Source organism: Pholis gunnellus (genome assembly GCF_910591455.1).
Source record: "Pholis gunnellus genome assembly, chromosome: 14".
In the NCBI taxonomy this organism is placed as follows: Eukaryota; Metazoa; Chordata; class Actinopteri; order Perciformes; family Pholidae; genus Pholis; species Pholis gunnellus.
Genome location: NC_136541.1, coordinates 22,329,792 through 22,344,275, shown reverse-complemented (window position 1 = coordinate 22,344,275; position 14,484 = coordinate 22,329,792). Strand labels below are relative to the sequence as shown.

Here is a 14,484-nt window from a genome sequence, read left to right as displayed (position 1 = left end):
ATGTGGACGACAGGCCAAAGCGGAGTTCTCAAACCAGCGAGTGTGACTCACTTTACCGTTCAGAGAACCTTCTACTCCTATTTGTTTGGTAGTCGTTGTTCACTGACTGTAAAGCAGCTCTTTGTGTCTGAAATCCTCACTACAGGCTGTCTCTGCTGAGCAGCTTCAAGTCTTACTGCTACAGAGTAGAACATTTTATTTTTCTGCACAAACTACAAAAACACTGGGAATAAATTGACTCACACACGTTTTTGTTTAGTTTTTCCCGGGAAAAGTTTAATCCTTGTTTAGTGAACACCGAGTCTGGAGCTGCTGCAGTGATGATACATGAAAACCAACACCAGAGATCACAACCGTGTTTGAGCCACATGTCGGATCACACAGAGCAGACTCAAAACTACACATTTGTACATCGGCGACTGACTTCTGCTCATCACAATCACAATGCATCGTTAGTAGCTTACAAGATCAGGAAGGAAACTCCACTCAAGTTTAGGACACAAAGCAGCATTACTGGTCTAGGACGCCTCAACCGATTTATATGGGAACACAAATCTCTTTAAATGAAGACTAGAGCGAAAGATATAAAAAAAATAAAAAAAGGGAAATTTTGAGGGTCTTAGGAGGATACGATTAATAAATACGAAACATTTGGGTATAATTGAACTTTTCATTCCCTCATCAGTAACATGAGGTTTCTGTCGCTGTGCAATGAAAACTACAAATCTATAGTTTGTTAGCTTTTTCAAATAAATGAAAAGATTACCTGTGGCACCTTTTAAACTAATTCAACAGTTGGAGTATCTGAAAGATGAAGCGCCTCAAACCTGAAAACAGGGTGTTTTTCTCAGACCATGAACGCATCCAACAGTAACAGAACCAAAGCAGTGACATGTCCGGAGTCGTAACCTGAGTGGGTTTTCCTTGTACTTCTGTGGCAGTGATGAATAGCAACATGTTCATTGTCGAGGTTTACAAGAAGCAGGCGTACACAACCAATAAGATGCCTTTATCCAAAGTCAAAATCTTTACAAAAAAAAGAAATGGGCATGAAACAGTCAGATTCAACACGATGTTGTGCATTTATGATGAGACAGACCGGGTCTTAAAGTCTCCCGCTAGCATAGAAAACTGAACCCAGCTCAATGTGGAGTTGCCTTATTGTTAAAGGTTTAACACCAATAAACAGGTCGGGACCTGCTCCCTCGTGGAAATGAGGTTATAATAATAATGCATAAACAGCAGCATTCGTTCCACAAACCATTCAAACTGTGATGAGCTGTGTGGCACAAAGCAAGTCATCCTCAGCCTGAGGCCAGAAATGTCAGATACCTATGATGATTTTTCTCCCCACGATGGAGTTGAACACCCATATAGAATACACTTAAGAAAAAAGAATAAAAGGTCAGATCTAAAATACATTTCCAATCACAGTGCAATCAATTCTGAGATTCACACCAAACCAATTCCCCGTGTGTTTAACATCGAGCTGAGATCAGTTCTACCACATGTGAGGAAACTGCAGAGGGATCTGTATCCATCATGTCAGAGCTGCACTACAACTGTCCTCCAGCAGGGGGAGCCATTACACTGTGCTGCATATGACGACACACAACAAAAACAAACGTGGGAAGTGAGAACGTAGAAGAAAACTCTCATGAGCTGAACTTTATTAATGCATATCCAGTTAATAAACAAACTGGGGTAAATATACTACTGCATTTGTCTTGAAAATAAATGTCTGGTAGGAAAGAGGTCAGACTTTGATGCTAGTGTTAATCATGTGACAGACATCCAAATTTAGGAACTGGGTTTGATTCTCCATTTCAATGACGATACTCCCCGATTTGTGTTATCAGGGATATTATGTAACTTAGTTAAAAAAAAAAGAAGAAATCTCTTAAAGTGCTAAATTGTGAAAGTATAATTGTAATAATAAATTAGAGTCCAGCGGTTTTAAAGTAACATTTCTGAACTGAGCTTGGGCCTTGGTAAATATATCGGCATCCTAAACGGACGGCTGAAATAACAATAGCTTCAGCTCCGTCTCAACTAAGTTTGTCCAATTGTTAATTTGACACTGAACGGCTTTGGTGCATCATGTTGGACCTGAACCCTTTTTACCACATCAGTGCCGAGTGACTTTATGACCTGAGCTCTAAACTCACTTGTTGTGGAAACAGGGAACTCAATCTAGTATTTCAAAGCAGTACGTTTGTAATCCATCTCATGCATTCTCTAATAAACATTTAGGATTATTAGGAAGGTAAATGATGGCACTTTGCTTTAAAAGGGTTAGTCTGATAAAATCCTAGATTTTTCTAACCGTCAAACACCTTGTTTACACACAGCCTTTTCTTTTGTCTTGTTCCAATACAACGAAACCGTGCTGTCAATTACGTTTTGGGGGAAACGTAATTGGTGGTGGATTACTTTGGCTTTCGTCATATCAAATATTTTTCCAATAACACAGAAGTCTGACTAAACCTTGTGTTTTGTTTCAATCTTCAGAATCGTGTTAAACTGTGGTTTGGTTTGATGGTTTTCACTAAACCTAACAAAGACGTTTTTGTACCGTTTTTTTTTTTTGGTTTCAATTTGAGAAAATAGGTTTCCGTCGAAAAGAAATTGAGAATTTAGTTGCATGGCAACGTAATTTTGTAGGAGACAGGGTTGTTGAAACAGAATCGTCTGACAAGCCGGTTAGAACAGAGGAAAAATGACTCGGCAGGCCATTGGATGAACCACCTGTCAATCAAACTCTTCACCGAAGCCAATCAGGAGAAGAGCGACAATGGCTTTTCTAGCATCAACAGTAAAAAAAAGAAACCCGTTATACCACTTGGTGATTGTGGTGTCCGAGTTCTTTCCACTGACGGGTTGAGATGATCCTTCAAGACGCATCGTCAGCATCTGAGCCTTTAAACACCTTAATGTAACAACAGTTACCACAGCAGCAGAGAGAGAGAATAGGATGCATGCTTCACAGCCGAAAGCAGAAAACAGGATGCGAGAGTGGATTTACCTCCGACAGTCAGTAATGTAATGTTGTGTCTCCAGGAAGTAATCGATCTCACACAATGAACGGAACGTTTGCTGGTCCGCTGGCTTCTTTTTGTTAACTCATTGAAGGCTGGTCAGGAACATTTTAAAGTTAAAACAAAAAAATGATATTTCTTCCCCGGGTGGTTGATTTGCAGTGAGCCGATGCTTGAACGTCTTCAACCTGTGAAACGTAAACTAATCTCCTGCAGCAGGTTGAGCTCCGTAACAGACGGTGAGTCGAACGGCTCGCGGAGCACTTCATGCTGACCGTGGTCCAACCGATGACGACAACAAGGGTATCCCAAAGTGGATGACCTCGGAGTGTTGGGGGTTTGAGCTAGAGTTCAAAGTTTGTTCCTCTCTCCGTCTCTCCCTTCCCCCACATCTCTCTCATCCTCGCTTCAACTACAGCGTCTCTTTCGGAGGCACAGGTGTCAGTGAAGAGAGGCATCCATTGCAACGTGAGGAGAAGTCTGAGAGAATGTATGTGTGTGTGTGTGTGTGTGTGTGTGTGTGTGTGTGTGTGTGTGTGTGTGTGTGTGTGTGTGTGTGTGTGTGTGTGTGTGTGTGTGTGTGTGTGTGTGGGGGGGGGGGGGGGGGGAGTTACCATATGTGAGATTCACAGTGAGTCATTTTGATGACGCCCACCCCCCCACCTAGCCGGCGGTAGTTCATTCCTCCATACAACCTGGTGAGAGGAGAGTGAAATGATGAGGAAAGAGAAACTGCATAATATAAACTGTGAGTGTGCATTGATGGATGTGAACACAGCAGCATAGACGAGCAGGACAAGACAGATTAAAGAAAGTCAATATATTAATTGCTGTTTTTTTGGCCGTGTACCTTATAGTTTCTTAAAGGATGTCCTTGTGCAGGTCTAATCACCTCTTCTGGAGTGTGTAAAATCACACGATCTGATCAAGTAAAGAGTTTTGTTGTGTGCTGTGACTAAGCGTTTACTTCTAACTTAACCCCAGCAGGAAAGGCCTTTACACACGGCAACGAAAAGGATAAATACTCGCCTGCAAATATTTCTCATAAAACCTACTCACACTGGCAGCGATGTGAATTTGTGACAGTTGCAAGACTTTGTCAATGAAAGGTTTGAATAGACTCACACAGGAAAAAGGACCAACTAGCAGGATCCTATAGACCCAGAGCAGAGTCTGTCTGAGCTAAACGGTTGTATAACCTAAACTGCTGCAAGATATTCTATTAAAATGCTCTGATTGAATTTGAGTTCCATCTGGTGAACAGTTGCGCAATGTATTTGTCGAGGGCTTTTATTGTGAAAGTTAAGAACAGAGGGCTAGGACCTGGTCTGTGCTGCCTTTGTCAAAGTTGAAAGGAGTAATAAAGTTTGCCGTTTCCTTTGGACTGTGTTGTTGTACAATAAGGACGATGCCTTGCCTATAACCATGTGGCAAATAACTAGTGTTAGTTAGCTCAATGCTAACACATATTACCAGTGACATGCTAATGGAAATTAGCATTGTGATAATATTACCGTGACAAACTATTTTACTTCACATGTATAACAGAACACTTCACACGTGCTCATTCTTAAAGTCATACGTTTCCATTGCTCTGAGGACGTGAACTAGTCGCTGCTTTACTTCACATTGCTAGCTTAACCTGCTGCTTCGGTACTCCACACTGACCGACTACGGCAACCTCACAGGGTCAAACCTCACCACCAGTAAAGCCGGGAGAGGACAGCACAATGGCGGTAGCTCATTAAAGAAGATGTGAAGTTATATTACTTTATTAAAGTCATTCTGCTGTTTTCTGCTACTAGCCAAGAAAAGAAAAGGCGTTTTATAGCCTGGATACATTTTATTTGAATACAAATAAAAATTTTATTCTTTCAATGTTTCCCCAAGGTAACGAATATCAATAATATTCAAGGTTTTGTTTTGTAGCCCCTCTCACCTCCATGTGTTGGCATCAGGGTCGTAGACTTCTATCGTTTTGAGATACGTCGTGCCATCAAAGCCTCCCACTGCCATCAGCTGACCATTCACCACAGCCAAGCCCACCTACACACAGTTACACTTCAGCCTCGTACACACATTAAACCACGGTCAGTATCTTTAACATCAACGATAGTAACTTAACTGACATGTGTCAAAAAGCATCTCACAGATTAAATGCAGTTATTGACGTATGACTGTGAAGCAGTAACTAAAACAATGTTTCACCCCGCTCCGTCTGGACGTCATGGCCACCACGGGAGACCACTGGTTGGTCCTGGGGTTGTATCGCTCGGCACTGCTCAGCTCCGTGGTGTCGTCTCTCCCTCCAACGGAGTAAATCATGTCCTGGTAGACGGCACAGCCCAGGTGCTTCCTCCTGGTTCCCATCGGGGACACCGTGTGCCAGCGGTTCTCTTGAGGGTTGTAGCGTTCCACTGAAGACAAAGAGATAAATACTATCTTGTCAAAGCTCTGGGTTACTAAGTAAGATTGTCCTCATCACGTGACTCAGTACCACACCTGTATTTAATGGTGACGTCCCATCAGACCCTCCGACAGCGTACAGGAAGCCCCCCAGCACAGCGACAGCCACACCCAGCCGCCTGGTGCTCATGGAGGCCACGCGAGTCCATTTGTTCTCCTTGGGATCATACCTACAGCGTAAGAAGGATGCCATGTTCAGAACTTCTCTGTGTGAATATTAACAAGTCAATGTGGGCGTGGCCAAGAGCAGAGGTCATTCTGACCGAATACGTTCCGTCTTTGACGCCCCGGATGAAGCCGCAGGATCCGGGTGTCAAAACTAAAATGGGCTCCGAGGCAGCGATGCAAAAGAGAATGACAAAGTCTTCTGCAGCGTTTGATTACACACAAGGTGGCACCCGCTTTATGTCCATGCAGACCAGAAGGAAGTTTGAGTTCAGACCGACATATTGACACAATAGCCGCAGTATTTTTAGTGGCAAATCATGCATTTATTGAAAACTTTAAAAGCGGCATTGGGTACAGCCCTAGTGGCGCCATCTGATCCACTTTGTTTGCCACAGAACGGACAGCTAGCGGACCGTGAGGGAGACTGGAATCAGAGACTCCACCTTTAAATAGGCCCACCCTATTATCATTAAAACATTTAAATTAAAAAGGATAAAATACATTGTGATGGCACATTTACAACCTTTTCTGCCAAAATGAAGTCTAATGCAACCACTAGCCAAGAGAGGGCTGGGCTGTGACGAGGAAAATCTATGAAAAGAGAAGCCGGTAGGAACACAATATCAAATCAGCCAGTGGCATAACAAACATTAAGAAATGAACAGTGAGAGAGGACTAGTCTGGCTCATGTTTACAATGTTTAATGAGGTAATAAATCAAGAGAGAAGTAGAGTCATTTTCTCATAGACTTCTATACAACCAGAGGAGTCGCCCCCTGGTGGACAGTAGAGAGAATTTAAGTTTAAGACATGAAGCATCGGCATCATTCGGTAGAACCGGAGGTTGCCGCCTGGGTGACACATAACATGCTGAACTAGCACTTAATCTACGGGTAAAAACATGGACAGTTTATCATAGATGCAAGACTTTTGACGGATACCTTTCTACGATGTTGAGACAGGAAACCCCATCCTGTCCCCCTACAGCATACAGATAACCACCGAGGACAGCCACTCCTACGCTGGTACGACACGTGCTGGTGGGGGCCACGTCACTGCTCCACTGATTGGTCTTCGGGTCATATCTGGACAGGAGAGATGGAATAAAGGCAATATGTAATAACATATTCATAATTAGAATTCTCGACCTAAATCTGAGAGATCGTGCCGCTCACCGCTCCACGGAGTTGAGGTATGACGAGCCATCGTGACCCCCCACAGCGTACAGCAAGTCGTCCAGAACACTGACGCCGACTCCGCATCGACGCTTACTCATCGACGCCACCATCCGCCACTCGTTGGTCTGGGGGTCGTAGCGCTCCACACTGGAAATAGCGTCGCCGCTGCACCATCCGCCGACTACGTGACGAGGAGACATGGGAGGAGAGAGTGCACAATGTTAAATTAGCACACGATGAAGAGGAGTCATTCCTTCCGTCAGTCTACTTATTTGATGCCAGGGAAACGCGGAGTACTATCGGAAAACAATGGTTTTAAAGGGCGACTCGTATTCTAGCGAGGTGTCTCAGTGTGATCCGGGCCTATAGGTACTGACCTGCAAAGAGGACCTCCCCACAGCGGATGGGTTTCCTCGGCCGGGTTCTGGGGCCCTGCATCAGTGGCCTCTCCTGCGGCAGCAGCAGGTAATTCTTAGCCTCATCGACCAGGTCTCTGGAATAAAAATAGATGTATATAATCATAAATCAAGGTTAAATATCGTCACTGTATCATTCTCAGTTTTTCCAAAAAGGGAATCCACCAAATTCCTGGATCCAGATCAGCAGCATTTTCCCCACTCAAAACACACAAACAAACAGCCCTCACCTGCACTCCTCGTCGCTCTTGATGAGAGGGTCTGACCCAACGGTGCCCACCAGGAACTTGGGGCTGAGCAGCGGCAGACGGACATGCTGAAGGACCTACAGAACACAGGAAAACCCACGTCAGTCTCAGAGGGTTCCTCGGCCACAACAGAAGCCTGAAGTAATGCTGAGGGTTCATAACTGGAATGTACACCCGTAACCATCCCGGCAACAAAACCGCTAACTGCCGCGGTGAGATACTTCCTCAGCCACAAACCTGCGGTAGCTGTGGTCTGCGCTCCTGGATGCTGTACTTCACCCAGGCCATCACGGCGTTGAAAACCTGCTCCTCGCTCCGCACGTTGAGCTCATCGCTGGAAATGATGTCGATCAGCTGGTTGGCGGGCAGCAGCATGAACTCCTCACTTTCCATCACCTAAGACAAACGGGGACAGAGTCATTCAGCGGCTCTGCCACAAAGACAGGACGCTAAATCCACCTTACACTTTGACTGCATGCATTTATTTTGAAAAGCAATGTGCTGTGAAGCTAAATGTTCCGAATGCGATGTAGCGACGGCTCCCCTCTTCTTCTCTGCCGTGTTAGCACAAAAGCTCTCGTGTCGCATGATGTTTTTTTATTCACGAGTCAATAGACTGGAATTTTTCACATGTTTAAAACTCCATGTCAAAATGATGCAGTGAACCAGAGAGTCGCACCAACAACTACATTAGTGACTGTGTGCACACATCCTGAGGCTTGGAATGAGGACGGGAAAACAGTGCTGAGAGAGAAACACTAAACAAACCAACTACTAACATCTACTATAACATGACTTTGAGAATTCTAGGGGATGGTTATTCTCATCCATGGGCTTACCTCCTGAAAATTGTGCTGGGTGAACTTGTCTGCGATGCGGAGCAGCTCGCGACAGGAGTGAGTGTCTGCAAAGGCCCTGATGCCCAGACAGTTGGAGGGATCCAGCTGCCTCTTGAGGAACTCGCAGCAGGCCTCCTGGATCTCAGCCAGCTGGAGGAGGCAGGCGGCGGGGAGCAGCGTCTGGACGTTTCCCTCCTCTACCGTCACCTGGGAGGTTCAGGACATCAGAGACTCTTCACATGCTCTTTTAAATCAGACGCTGCGATTGGCGAGATGCTCGAGCGAGACCTGTCTGCAGAGTGTCCCCCATCTTGGCTACAGAACCCTGCAGCTCCTTCTCAGATTATTAGCTCTGGTGGCCATCTGCAAGCTTTTGGTTAATATGGCGACACGTTAGAGGTGGAGACAGATTCCTTGGAATCGCACACCTCAGTGACCATCGATTCCTCTTATCGATGCTGATCGACAGCTGCACATGCACGATGATGAAACACCATGTCACATGTTTTAGTTGATTTCAAATGCTCAAAAAGGACGGCACTAAAAAGACCTGAGGGGACGCTACATTTTCAACAGCAAATGAAACGAGCAGGAGAGCTCGTTAACGTTAGCACACAGTCCTGCTGGGCTGAACGGTTTACGTTGAGGGAGATTGCATTGATTTACATTATGATGCCTTCAAGGTCTACTCAGTAAAAATGAGTATTGGACGAAGGGAAATTATAACCTTATTGTGATGTTCTCGAAAATGATCTTGTAAAATGACATTTTTAGTGAGAATATTATAAGGAGATGTTTTCAAAGCAAAATAAAACAGATATTAAAATCAGATCGATTAGTGGAAGCAATGTCGATAAAAACAATGTTCAATCAATTCCCATCCCTATTACGCGTTCTCCTCATCAGTGGCCCATTTTGTGTTACCATAAACACACCACTGACCCCGAGTGCCAAATAGAAACTCTGTCGTTACCTGTGAGGTGTAGGCAAAGTCAATGAGCAGCTCCATGGCTCTCTCATCGATGTCGCGGATGACCACTTCCGTCTGCCTGCTCTCCGCCAGCTCCCCAGTGAACATCGCCCTGAAGAGAACATCAAGACACATTACTGTCACAGCCAGCACTCCTGCACTTTGACGTGGATTCATGTCCAGATATATTACGCAGCTGCGAGTGGCCTCCTTGTACCTGAAGTAAGGGCTGCAGGCCGACAGGATGACGCGGTGAGCGTAAATCTTCTTGGCGCCCACCACCAGCACCACGTCACAGAGCTCCCGGTGTTTTCTCAGCAGGTTGATCACCTCCAGGGTCTGCCGCGGGTGTTTGTCTGACACGTAGGGCATGCGTGCGGGCTGGGGGACCCCCTCTGGGAGCTTGTTGGGGTCCCCCAGAGTACAGCGGCTGGTGATGTCCATTCCAGTGGCGTCTTGGCGTGCGCTGGTGGCCCTAAACAAGGATTAGATTGGCACCATTAATTTCAACCCGCCTTCTGTGAGTCGCCCAGCTTTGTGGCAGAGAAATGCTTACATGTTAGAGTTTAATGCCATTTGATAATACCCTAAAAATCTAATTCTTCCATTAAAAGATACTGTTTTCAAATTTGAGGATGTTTCCTTCTTCAGGTACTTGTAGGGCTGCCCCCTAAAAGCCGATGATTCGAGTCCTCAGTCGCTGTCAGTCCAATCTATTTCAGCACCCTTTTTTTCCGCTGCGTCATTGTGAACAGAGCAATGCAGGAGCTTCTGAACTAGACGCTGGAACAAACTCCTCTATTACTGACCAGTCCGACTGCGCGTTCAGTCTGCTTTATAACTGATGCACCCCTCTGTGTCTGACTGTGTGCAAATAATGAACAAATGTGTATCTTACAGGTAAAACATGAGACTAGTGCAGGCTGATATAGGAGTTTAGTGTGGGGCGGCTGCTCTGCAGATGGTGCTGAACTGACACTAATGGGGCACAGTAGGTACAGTGTATGAAAGAAAAGCTATATAGTTGTTGTAATGAATGAACATCATCCCTCCACTGGGCCACTAACATGTCAGAGGACAGCCAAAGGCGTATATTAAGGGTTTAGCAATGCAAAGGGCTCACTAAATGAACATCATGCTGTATTGAAGAAGACTTGATATTTTCTCATAGACTTCTATACAACCAGAGGAGTGAGCCCCCTGGTGGACATTAGAGAGAATGCAGCTTTACGACATAGAGCTTTGGCTTCTCTTTTCACAATCTAGGTGACATCCATCCAGTACTCTGGGGGTTGGGAGGTGAGGTGGGGGGGGGGATTCTGGGTTGGAACCCCAATAACTAGTAGTCTTTAATCAAGGGGCGGACCTGTATGTGGCTCAGTGATAGAGCGGGTCGCCAAAATTGCTCCCGAAGGCTGTATGTACGGCGTGTGAATGTTAGTTAGCCTGATAGTAGCCCCTGCCATCTGTGTGTGAAAGGGTGAATGACATGTTGAGTAAAAGCGCTTTAAATGGTCGTAAGCCTAGAAATGCATTACACAAGTCCATTTAGCATTGTATGACAGGGATTAGTCTGCTTATGTGAGTTTTCCTTGAGTAAAATATAACGACATTCACTATCCGCACCACTTAAAAACACACACACACACACCTGGGAAGGGCTACGAGAAGTTCATCTTAACCGAGGGCGTGTGTGACATGACGTCACACACTGAGCACAGAGAGTGAAGAGATAGAACTGCTACTGTGTGAAGAGAATCCTGCTGTTAAAAATAACCTTATTTGTTTAAAGTGTTTGCAAACCAAATGTTATTGTCACGGGGCATGGTGGAGGACTCAGACGCAGGCCAGGCAGAGTAGCTTGCAACAGATATTTAATTACACGAAATCAATACAGGACACAGCAGGGGATCCACGGATGAGACAAGAGGACAAATCCAGCAGAACCGAAACAGGGCAGGCAGACAGAGAAACCAGGACCAGGACGAGCAAAACGGGCGGGAGACATGAAGCAATGAGCTGGCAGGGAGTGACTGCGGGGCAGGAGTTTATGTAGAGGTTTGAACAGGTGAGGGGAGTTGTGCTGGTGAGGGGGAGGAGCTTGATTAATGATCAGAGGCAGGTGAAGGGAATTTGACTGACAGGTAGAGTGAGGAGGGTGTGGAGCTACACAAAGACACACAGAACACAGAGGCAAAGCCTAATCGTGACACTTTTGTTCATAGCAGTACTTTTAAAATAAGAGTGCGCAATACACTACTTTTGAATTCATTATTGCCATAACAATGCGATTACAAATGGTAATTGTTGCCCAGCACTACTAATAATTGCATAAAGGAGGAAAGCACTTTATTTATAACCAAAGTGGTGCAGAATAGATTCATTTAAAACATTTTAATTTGTGTTGTCTTTTTTGGCTGCACAACTGAGAAACGTTTTTTATATATATTTTGGATATAGAATATACTGTTACTGTATATTGGTATTTTAGCAGAACGTTTTTATTCATTTATTTATTATTATTATTATTTATTTGGTGCAGAATACTGTTTTGTATTTAAACAGGTTTTATTACCGTTGTGTTTAAATCAGTTCCAAGTTACACAGATGTTAATATATTTTAATAAAGTTTGCCTGTTCAACATAATATCAACAAATTCTTTTTATATGGCGGGGGGGGGGGGGGGGAGGCTGGCAGTGTCCCTACCAATGCTGAGAACAAACCTACGGCCTTGATCTTAACCACACAAAAGCTCATAGCGATACATATCATCCACATGTGACTGTTAAATACAACCCATCATTCAGAGATATAGAACAAATTATATATATATATATATATATATATATATACAAAAGCAGTCAAACTGAGTCCAGACTCAAAGAGTCTTGGTGGTCACATTTAATCTAAGCTTTGACTAAAACACACTTCTTGTAGAAGAGTCTAGAGAGAGTACCAACACGTTTCTTAATCTGGAAAGGAGTGTATACAATTTCCCTCACAGAACACTTACCTGCGCATTGGCTTTGCGTCCATGCACTGAAGGGCAATGTTTGGTCCCAAACCTTGGGGTTGACCTACAAAGACAGCACAACAAAATCACACCTTTCCTGGGGCCAGTCTGTCCACAGAGGGAGTTTAACCAATTCAAAGTCAATGTAGCAGTATTTGCCAGAAAGCCCTTTCACAATTCAACATTTAGTTTGGTACCTACTTTTATGTTTCCATTTGAAAAAATGTGATTGGACTGCTGATGATAAAAAGCTACGGCATCCTTTTGTGAGGGCCCGCTGACTGCTTTATTTTGTATTATTATAGTTTGTGCCACACCTCCTGAATTTGACTCGTAGCCATTTCTCTAAACAAGACTACAATCAGATTGATCCGTTTGCTTACACCGAGTTTATTAGACACACCTGTACAATATATTACAATCAAATACGGCCGCTGTGCAGGAAGCCCTGCCATCCTAAAGTGTATGCTGTACAGTTGTGTGCATACACAACAGTTATAGTCTCCGCAGCTCATGTGGAGACTAAAGCTATGTGCTGACGTTTCTGCGTTTGTTACCCGAACACATGCGTGAATTGGATGTATTGTAAAACCTCTTACAATGTAATGCAGTCCTATACAACAACAAGACTTCTACAGCCTCAAAACAGCCATAGAGTCAAATCTACACAGCATAAACAAAATCAATATAAAACTACAGGATCCATTTATTGCAAGCAATTGAATTAAGCTGAAATACATTTTACAGATGTAACTCTTGCAGTGGTAACTTAGTGTGTTTGCGAGGTAAGTGTTGGGGTTTCTCTTATTGTGTATAACACCTTGGAGTACAGTATTCCAATACAACGTATTGTTTTTGTATTCAGTGCGGTTAAGAGGTTATGGCTAAAAGAATGAATAGCATACATTATACAGCTGCATTGTGGGTCTGCGGATGGTTTAATTAGAGTCCTCGTTTCCTACAATAAACTTCGGCATCTTCATTTGTTGTTGATATAATTGTAGACGCGATACTGAAGACGTTGGGACTCATCTGTCCCTGAACGAAGTTAGGTGGAGCACAGTTGTCAGAAAGCATTACACTAACGTTATTAGCTTCATCACAGATCGGGATTAGTTAGTTGGGGAGACAGGAAGAAAACAACGATTAGTATTGCACGTGAACAGCAAGACAGCGTCTCAGATGTTCACTTGCCATTACCGTCAGTTCTGATACCCCAAATACCCCCCATGTCAGCCCCATCACTTCATGTCACGTTAATACACGGCAGCTCCCCGAGAGTGGCTGATTCTCAGCTGCTTTATCCGCATTATTAACGAGTTATTGGGGTAAGCTAGCGGTTTGTTGTTAGCCGATTCAGCAGATAGACAGATCCGGATGCAAGACAGTCCACCTAGCTAGCTAACGTTAATCAGAATTGGGCTCCAGTGATGTTTCTCGATAGTTGTGACAGAAAATAATGATATTACTGGAGGGAATGCATGCACGCGCAGAGTTAACGTAGTAAAAAAAAAGCGAGCTTCAGTAGCTAGCTAACGAGCTGACGTTAGTTGGCTAACGTTTGATCATTTCCAGAGGATGTCGGTTAATGCTAAAGCTAGGTGCTATCGCTAGCAACAGGCGATTCAGTACTCAGTACAAACGTAGAGTGTCAACGTGAATCGATACAACCAATGAAAACAAAACGAAACAAGATAAGAAGACATCTCCTACTTTGCCGACATAATTAGGGCATCCGCGGCCGCTGGAGAGTTTGTCAGCACCAGTACAGACATAGCTAAACTAATCGTAAAATAAGTTAACATCAACTGGATGGAATGTGTTGACAACTATGTGAGGAAAAGGGACAAAGATTGAAGACGGGGTTTACCTTATACTTCCATCCCAGCGACAGAAAGAAGTTGCCCGGATTGCTAATGTTTACAATTCAATGCCGTCGGCTAAACACTGGTGAATTTATGCGCATGCCAAATGCCATGCGCCACTTCCGGACATTGGGTTTTTCAAAATAAAAGTATGAGATGACGTAATTGCATCAAATGTATACCTACAAGTAAGTTAGTGTTTAGGTTTGAAATGTATTAATTCATTGGACAAATGTCAAGGAAATTGTTTCAGTTCAGAGTTAAATCAATTCAGCATCTAGCA

At 44.1% G+C, this 14,484-nt stretch overlaps 1 protein-coding gene across 1 annotated transcript; it reads right to left on the bottom strand.

Moving 5' to 3' along the window:
- Positions 1-994: 994 nt before the first annotated feature.
- klhl20 (kelch-like family member 20) lies at positions 995-14,282 on the bottom strand. The gene is made up of 14 exons (XM_079172458.1): positions 14,207-14,282; positions 12,337-12,400; positions 9,540-9,797; positions 9,326-9,434; positions 8,353-8,559; positions 7,751-7,909; positions 7,496-7,590; positions 7,227-7,342; positions 6,847-7,030; positions 6,613-6,756; positions 5,541-5,674; positions 5,247-5,455; positions 4,978-5,084; positions 995-3,733 (listed from the first exon to the last, which is right to left on the bottom strand). The coding sequence occupies exons 2-14, from the start codon at positions 12,357-12,359 to the stop codon at positions 3,649-3,651; spliced, it is 1,830 nt and encodes a 609-aa protein (XP_079028584.1). The 5' UTR covers positions 12,360-12,400; positions 14,207-14,282; the 3' UTR covers positions 995-3,648.
- Between the last annotated feature and the right edge of the window lie 202 nt (positions 14,283-14,484).

Coding starts and splice junctions, on each gene's coding strand:
- klhl20 (XM_079172458.1), bottom strand. CDS start 12,359: ATGGACGCAAAGCCAATGCGCAG. Junction 5,675..6,612: donor TGTCTCAACATCGTAGAAAG/GTATCCGTCAAA, acceptor CTTACGCTGTAG/GTATGATCCCAAGGAGAACA. Junction 3,734..4,977: donor CCTGATGCCAACACATGGAG/GTGAGAGGGGCT, acceptor TCCTCTCACCAG/GTTGTATGGAGGAATGAACT.